Raw genomic sequence first — 7,829 nt, forward strand, 5'->3', positions numbered from 1 at the left:
ACGTACATAATATATCATACTTGGTCGAATCACCATTTTCGATCCAACTGCGATCTTTACTGACTCACATGATTAGAATCCAAGAAATATCTGATTCAACTTCAGCGTACCAGAAATAGTAGGTAGTATTGGGAATTCGTTTTATTACTTTGCCATAAAACATTGGAATGCCCTTCCTAATGATATAAAGGAAATAAAAAACTTTGCTCATTTTAAGAGGAAATTAAAGGAAAACCTAAAACTGGAGAGTCAGAGGAGAGAAGCGATTGACAGTTGATTGAAATAGCCTGACAGAATGTTATTCTTCTGCCGGTTCATATTTTTTAATTATGTATATATATGTTTGTACTTTATAGAAATTCTAACATTTTCATATGATTTCTTCTCACTCCTCCTCATCTCTTTTTTTTTTATTGTAGGCCTACTTATTATCATTCCTATCATCAGCTTTAATGTTATTATTATTATCATCATTATTATCTTTAATAAGTTTGTTTTTCTTATCTGTCTGTAAATATTACTATTTTAACTTAATAATTGTGTACATGTATGTCGGGACCCCCCCCCCCGGGGGGGGGGGGGGGGGGTACTCACATATTAAGACGTACGGGGTGTACCGCTCTCGGGTCACTTTTTCACACAAAAAACCTAAAGTTACATGGGTCCCATTTTTAACAAAAATACCATTAAAAATGGATCCGTTTTTTTTCAAAATATCAAATATGTCATTCTTTCGGGTGTTTGCATCCCGAAAAATGGGTAGGAGTTTCGAGGCTTGCATGAGCGACACACCCCGTCACATCTGAGCAGGCGCGTACGCAGGGGGGAGGGGGGGGGGGTGGTGGTGGTCCTGTTTAAGCCGACTTAATTTTGATCTGTTATTCTTGTAATCGGAAGCTTGGCGAATAAAAATCAATCAATCAATCAATATTCTCCTTATTATTATTATTAATTCTTTTCTCTCCTTTTTCTTTCTCTTCTTCCAAGTTCTTATCATCATTATTATTATTATTATTTTTACATTTTCTCTCTCCTTCTTCTTTTTCTTCTTCTTTCGAATTATTATCACGTCGTATGCCTACCTTCCCCTTGCTCCAGATTACCAAAATATTTGAAGATACGAAAATTTGTCTCATAAAAGACACCACAGTCTTTGAAAATTGATATCCCACAATGCATTTCGAATGAGTCTTCCTCTTAACTTAGGCTCTCCGTGAGTAGGTACGAATGAAAAATATAGCCATGTAAAATCTATGTAAATCACGAGAAATCTGAGAAGTATACACGTAATTAAAAAGTATTATCGAATTTAAGTATATTTTACACCATTGTAGCGTTGTTTTCTACATAACAGTTGTATTTAAATAGATATTACGACCGTCCGAATTTCATGGGTCCGACGTCTCGTCTAGATTGATGCAAGTGAATGTGTGTATGCGTGAATGGGAAATAGTGTTGTGTTGTTTTTAGGCCGTGGCATGATGATGGATCTACGATGTTTATGACTCGATTATATATTATGAAAGATCATCCTTCCCAGTTTTTGATGTGTTTGTGACGACACGTCTAATGGTACAAATGTTGAAGAAGTTGGGAATATCTTTCATCCCTCTTCACCGTACAAACTTCAAGTTCAAACCAAACATGCCAGGCTGCGTAGGCCTACCGGTCAGTTGAGCTGCGCTTTGCCCTTGCCGAGTCGGCTGGCCAGCGCCGGAGACGTGTCGTGTTGTGGACCGTGGCCGTGGGCGCTAGTTCAAAATCATATCCAGACTTTGACCCATAACTCTTGCGCGCGTGGAGATAGTTCTACCCTCCTCAAATATATCAAAAATCAACTTAATCTTCATCAATTGTTCAAATATTAATGGTCATGATGATGATTTAAAAGTTGTCATGTTTCGTGTCAATTTTCTTATCTTTTTTGTATTATTTTTCCTAAACGGGGAAGACAAATTTTCTCACAGGTTTAATGGCAAACCGCTGCGCAATACAATTGCATAGATCTACCGTATCATACCGACGGTGAGGTACTATGGGTGCGCGCGCGTACGTGAAGTTAGCTACTGTAATCTCGGATCCTCGATACATTCATGATGCAGGGTAACGCGCCCAGTATTCGGTCAGTAACAAACTCAACCGAATACTGGACGAGAGGCTCCTCATGGCAAGGGTAATGTAAAAATAGACCTAGAATCTACCTCTTGCACTTCGGTTGGAGCATCATTTGTAAAGGAGGAAAGTATTACAAAAGTAAATGTGGAATGAGCAATCATGACATGAAAATTAGGTACAAAATGACAAGTTAATTAGCTTGCGAAAACATGGAAATTTCTCTGCCGAGCATCCCAACCAGGCCTTTGCGTTTGGTTTGGAGGTGCTATGTTCAGTTCTGCTACAGCGCACTTGCAATAGCTCCGTATGTATTGCAACGTCCTTTTCTGAAATGGCGGAAACGGAATTCTGCCATATTGCATGTCGGGCTCTCGATGCTATTAAAAGCTGCCATGTTTTTGATCGACAAGCGCAAACGCCTACTCCCCTTTGACTTTGTACATGCATTGTCAAAATTTCTGAAATGAAAATTGATTTTGCCATGGCAAATCTTTATTTCTGTTCAGGATTTTCCTTAAATTGGTAATAAAATGTAATTCTATGATTTTAATAAGAGATGAAAATAATTCTGGAATAAAGAGTTTTAACAAAATTGATATTGTCTTAAAGTGGGCCCCCCCCCCCCCTTTTACCCTCATACTTTTGTGTTCTTAAAATCTGTTTTCTGAAGTTTGCAATAATAATCACCGATATGCCATTTTGTTATTTTGTCTTTCCTGTAGACGCAACCATGGGGAAGTTCATGAAGTCGGGCCGTGTGGTCCTTGTCCTTTCAGGACGATACGCTGGACGCAAGGCAGTAATTGTCAAGGTAATTTCTCTAAAAACACATAAAGAATAACACTACATACAAACTTAAGAACCTTATTTCCTAGTTTTTCACCCTTTACAATGTTGAAGATGTATTTTGTCTCACAAGATATTTTTGCTTGACCAACGTTTTTGTGGGGTCAGTGATGAAAAGAGATGTGTTTGTTTAATTAATGATGACAAAAGTTTATGATTGTACGACCGCATGCTGTGCCGACGATTGCTCCTATTTCCACATTTGTCTTATTTCTAAATGTATATGTGAAACCAACTATTCCTAACCCTAAGCATGACCTGAAATCGAATCACACCGCTAAAGGCCTATTCAGATATATGACGCAGGAAATTTTTTATAATGAAGTAAACTAAAGTGTAATACGATTCACACCTCTGTATCTTTATAGCATAGAGTTCAGTGAATATGCGCAAGTCTTTTGGGGGGGCGCAGTTGCCACTTATTTACACTTTAAAAAAAAAAACAGCGTTGTCTCTTTGCTGGTATCTGAATAAGTCTTAACCCTGAATTTTTGTTTGTGTTTTGACAAAATATAAACCCTGGAGTGAATGTCCGATCACAAAGTGTCTTGACCATTTCTAATCGAACCATGTTATTTTCCCCCTCCCTCAGAATCACGATGATGGGAGCTCTGACCGTCCATACAGCCATGCCCTTGTGGCCGGCATTGACCGTTACCCACGCAAGGTGACCAAGGACATGAGCAAGAAGAAGATCAAGAGGCGATCCAGGATCAAGACCTTCGTCAAGCTCTTCAACTACAACCATCTCATGCCAACCAGGTTAGTTACCCTTCAGTAGCACCATTACCCCCAAAACAAAAACAAAAAACTACCTACTTGTACATTGACTATAGGTCCTAATATGAAAATATTGGCATGAGGAAGGGACATTTCTGCATTGGAAGTGTATCACGCCTGGTTGTAAGTTTCAATTTAATGAATTCCTTTTTTTTTGCCATCATGGTTCCTTTTTTTGGTTGCACAAGGTTGCAGCTCTGCCATTATGTTGTCAACTGAGTTTTTATTTTTTGTCGGGTCTCTTCTTAATGTTGCAGAACATTATCTTCTTTTAGTTAATGTTCAGTTCTGCACAAGCATGTTCTTTCTGGTGTATAACACTCTCTGTGGTACCATTACCAAGCAAAGAGGACTAGAGAGAGAAATTGTGGGCGAGGGGTGGGGGATCCCCCTGTCAAGGGTAGTAGTAGGGTACCATGATTCTGATGATTTGTGCATGCGTTGGTCCTCTCAACCTCCCCCTTGGATGCCTACTAGACCATACTAGCTGTGGACCAAGGATAAACAAATTCCTGCCTTGAATGAGTGTGGTGAGCAGTGAAAATGTGGAAAGCTGCTCTAAGAAACAGAGCTGTGTTCAAGAATTCCATTGGTTGCAAATAAATTGATATTAAAATGATAAAACCTTGAGATGAGAGAATCTGATTTTTCACTTAAGCAAATCCTGAAGAGCTATGAACAAAACATAATAATGTTCAAGCTGACACTAAACAGGGCTGTTGGAGACCAGACAGTTTTTTTGTTATGTTTTCGGGTTGTCCATCCGTTATCGCGTTGATCGCGTTATCTCAAGAACAGATTGATGGGATTGCCGCCAATCTTGGCCATGTATGTATCTTGCAGAGCCAATGAACTTAGTAGATTTTGGGGTCACGAGGTCGAAAGTCAAAGGTCATGGTGCTCATATTTGCAAAAATAGCTTGTGATCGCGTTATCATTAGAACTGATCGATGGATTACCATCAAAGTTAGAACATGCATGTATCTTGCAAAGCCAATGAACTGATTACAATTTAGGATCATACATTTAATTGAAAAACAGCTTATAATCATGATATTCTGAGAACCTGTAAATGGATTACAATCAAACTTGAATTTTAAAAATTGCCTCCGTTCTGGTTTGTAAAATTGTCTATGGCGGAGGCATCATTTTCATAGTCCATCTAGTATTCCATCTATATTAAAATACACATTTGCTAGATAGTGTGATTTACAGACATAAGGATGACTTTCTTTGACTGATATTATTCATGAGGAATATTTGAAATACCTCTAAGAAGTTCTGAATGTCTGATTGCATTTATGTTGGCAGTACAAAGTTATTAAAGATGCTAGTTGACAAATGTTTTTTTCAATAGAAATATCCATATATACAGTCGCTATTTATACAGTTAGTTTTTTAATTGATATTCATATGAGACCAGAGTTTTATTTGTAATATCGCTCTATGGTGGAGGCATCATTTTCAAATGCGCAGTATATAATCCATCTATTTTTTTTTTTTTTAACAGTACGTTAGAACTGCAAGCTGAGTTTTTTTTGTAATGGTTTTGAAGTATTTAACATTAGTTTATTATTTTAATTGCAGGTACTCCGTTGATGTGAACATTGACAAGCAAGTGGTCAACAAGGAATCATTCAAGGACCCTACCCTCAAGCGTAAAGCCAAGAGGGAAATCAAGGGAAAGTTTGTCGAGAGGTAAGCATTGTTGTCTTTCTTTATAATTAGGTCGGTCAGTAGTGTAATACCACTGGTAGACCATGGAGACCGACCCACAAAATTAACAAAACTTACATTACAGTGAAGAATAAGTCAATCAGACTTGGTTTGCAGCGTAACTTGAAGTGTAAAGAAAGTGTTTTTTGTTTTTTTTGTGCTGTCAAGCTTAGTTGTATATTGAAATCATATTTCATTTTGTTTTTTTAATTTTCATTGAATAAATGTAAAATTCCAAAGAACTGAAGGCCAGTTATCGAACTTTGTATATGATGCTACTGTATGGTTAAGCATGAATAGATGTGATAACATCTTGTATTGAAAGAGGTTGCATTCAGAAAAAACTGATTCATTGTGTGATTTATTTAGATCTGGCAGATACCGGCGCTATATAAATATCCATATTATTATTATTATTATTATTACTAGTAATTAAGGCTGCGACGGGTAGTCGAATGCTCGAGTACCCGCACGGTTGACAACTACTCGGGTACGATTTCTTGTACCCGAATATTCGGCCGCAAAAAAAAAAAAATGTCCAGGCCCACGCTTACCCGTGCCAGGGAGAGCAGCATCCGCTGGCATGGTACCGTCGGTAAAAATGTTTCCAAACTCAAGCACTGTCAAACTCACCTTTCAGAAACTGGGACCAAATGTCCAGATTTCTGTTTGGACTTGGAGGAAAATGGATTATTCTGCCATCTTTGGTTTTTAAAACAGCATTGTTTACTGTTATTATTCTTATTAAATCGGCGCCTTCAACTGCAACTCAAAGTAAAGTTGCATGCGTTTTCAGCGAGCTGCGCGAGGGACCTGAGAAACTGCCGAGTGGTATGGTAGTGGCAAAAAATGAAAAAAAAGGGAAAAAATCCAAAAATCCAAAAATTAAAAAAAAATCAAAAAAATTCAAAAAAATTCAAAAAAATTCAAAAAAATTCAAAAAAAATTATAAAAAACATGGCGTCCGAATACTCGAGTATTCTCCTGTGAGCCTGGGAGTGTACTCGGGTACCTCATTACACTGTTGTGCACAGCCCTACTAGTAATCCAGGTTGGCCCATTTTCTTATGTGTCTCTATCCTGTGCAAATGAAATGTGCATTTTCCTGTATGAATTATTAACACACATTTTCTTTTCTTTCTTTTTTTCCATATTTCTTTCTTTCAAGGTACAAGACTGGCAAGAACAAGTGGTTCTTCCAGAAGCTGCGATTCTGAAGAAACAATGGACTCCCAACATCCCCACTCATGCTGTACATTATATGGACTGCTCACATATTTCCACACATTCGTCAATAGGCCTGCGATTAAAAAATGAAATCTGGCAATGATGCCAAACCCAAGATCGTGTCTCTGAAGGAGTTTGATTTCAGTGTGGTCCTAGAAAGAAAGAAACCATGTTGGAGATATGGATGTGTGATGAAAAGTGCTGGATGGTGTAAAATCTTGGACTTCCACGATTGGTCCAAATATGCAATAGGTCGAGGCAATGATATGATTAAGATCATGCAGAGATAATTTGGCAATTGTGGAACTTGAGTGGAAGTCCTGATTTTACACTTGATGTGTATGAGGGAACGAGTCGTTGCATAAATAATGGTTAACACTGTACAACAATAGGAAATATGTCCAGTAACGTGAGATGGAACGGTGCTATCATCCTCCAGCCCTGTATTGCAAAGTCATAATTCCAATGCCCCCTCCCCCCTTCTGAAATATCCCTGCCCTTGTCTCTCTACACTCACACCACAGTGTGAATCTTGGCCATGTTTCATGAAACTTGTCAAACTAATGCCATAGATTTATGATAAATCTGCTTAAGGCCAGTCAAATGTGACGATTTCAACAATCATTGTATTTTGTTTTACAGAATAAGACACTTGTACAAATAAATTTGGAGAATATGAGAGATGTGAGGATGATGATGTTGAGAGGGAAGTCCAGCCTGATGCATACATGCCAACTGTTCAGATTAAAGAGGAACATTCCTCTTTTTGGGAGAAGATAATTATCATTTTAATGCAGGTGTTCCTCTTCCTGTACAAATTTGTCTGTAGTATTGAATAGGAGAGTTAGGATTGTTCCTCTTTTTTTTTTAAATAGCATAATTTGTACAGATTTCTGATTTTCAAATGTTGGCATGTATGCTGATGTTCGTTGGTTTTAATGAAAGCATAAACATGTGAGGGAATGGATCAGTGATTTACCAAGATAGAGCAAATAGATTTAAAAATAAATTGAGTTTTTAAGTCATCATCAACCCAAATTTGCAACTTTGTCAATAAATAATACTAAATGATACAAAACAAAACCCATGTACAAGTCAAATTCTGTTTGCACAAATTTTGATTAATCTTTTAATATTTCTTATCA

The 7,829-nt window shown here is 37.6% G+C and overlaps 2 protein-coding genes and 1 non-coding gene across 3 annotated transcripts in view; 2 read left to right on the plus strand and 1 right to left on the minus strand.

Annotated features, from left to right (window-relative positions):
• The first annotated feature begins 1,193 nt into the window (after positions 1-1,193).
• Positions 1,194-6,799, plus strand: LOC580957 (60S ribosomal protein L27). The gene is made up of 5 exons (XM_011678787.2): positions 1,194-1,221; positions 2,838-2,926; positions 3,554-3,723; positions 5,329-5,439; positions 6,626-6,799. The coding sequence occupies exons 2-5, from the start codon at positions 2,846-2,848 to the stop codon at positions 6,672-6,674; spliced, it is 411 nt and encodes a 136-aa protein (XP_011677089.1). The 5' UTR covers positions 1,194-1,221; positions 2,838-2,845; the 3' UTR covers positions 6,675-6,799.
• On the plus strand, positions 4,959-5,030 carry LOC115926247. The gene has a single exon (XR_004065041.1). It is a non-coding gene; the product is annotated as a small nucleolar RNA SNORD61 (small nucleolar RNA).
• A 985-nt stretch (positions 6,800-7,784) lies between the features above and the next one.
• Positions 7,785-7,829, minus strand: part of LOC764545 (dynactin subunit 2) — a 13,237-nt gene continuing 13,192 nt past the window's right edge. The window contains exon 13 of the mRNA XM_030990201.1: positions 7,785-7,829. This exon is cut by the window's right edge and continues 2,346 nt beyond it. The gene's annotated coding sequence lies outside the window, so the exon portion shown is untranslated.

The sequence above is a fragment of the Strongylocentrotus purpuratus genome, unplaced genomic scaffold (genome assembly GCF_000002235.5).
Source record: "Strongylocentrotus purpuratus isolate Spur 01 unplaced genomic scaffold, Spur_5.0 spur5_scaffold_19, whole genome shotgun sequence".
Classification (NCBI taxonomy): Eukaryota; Metazoa; Echinodermata; class Echinoidea; order Camarodonta; family Strongylocentrotidae; genus Strongylocentrotus; species Strongylocentrotus purpuratus.

What these genes read in the sequence shown, in the direction of transcription:
- LOC580957 (XM_011678787.2), top strand. Translation starts at nt 2,846, where the DNA reads ATGGGGAAGTTCATGAAGTCGGGCCGTGTGGTCCTTGTCCTTTCAGGA. An exon ending in AACCATCTCATGCCAACCAG is followed by an intron (nt 3,724 to 5,328) that starts GTTAGTTACCCT and finishes TTTTAATTGCAG; the next exon opens with GTACTCCGTTGATGTGAACA. An exon ending in AAGGGAAAGTTTGTCGAGAG is followed by an intron (nt 5,440 to 6,625) that starts GTAAGCATTGTT and finishes CTTTCTTTCAAG; the next exon opens with GTACAAGACTGGCAAGAACA.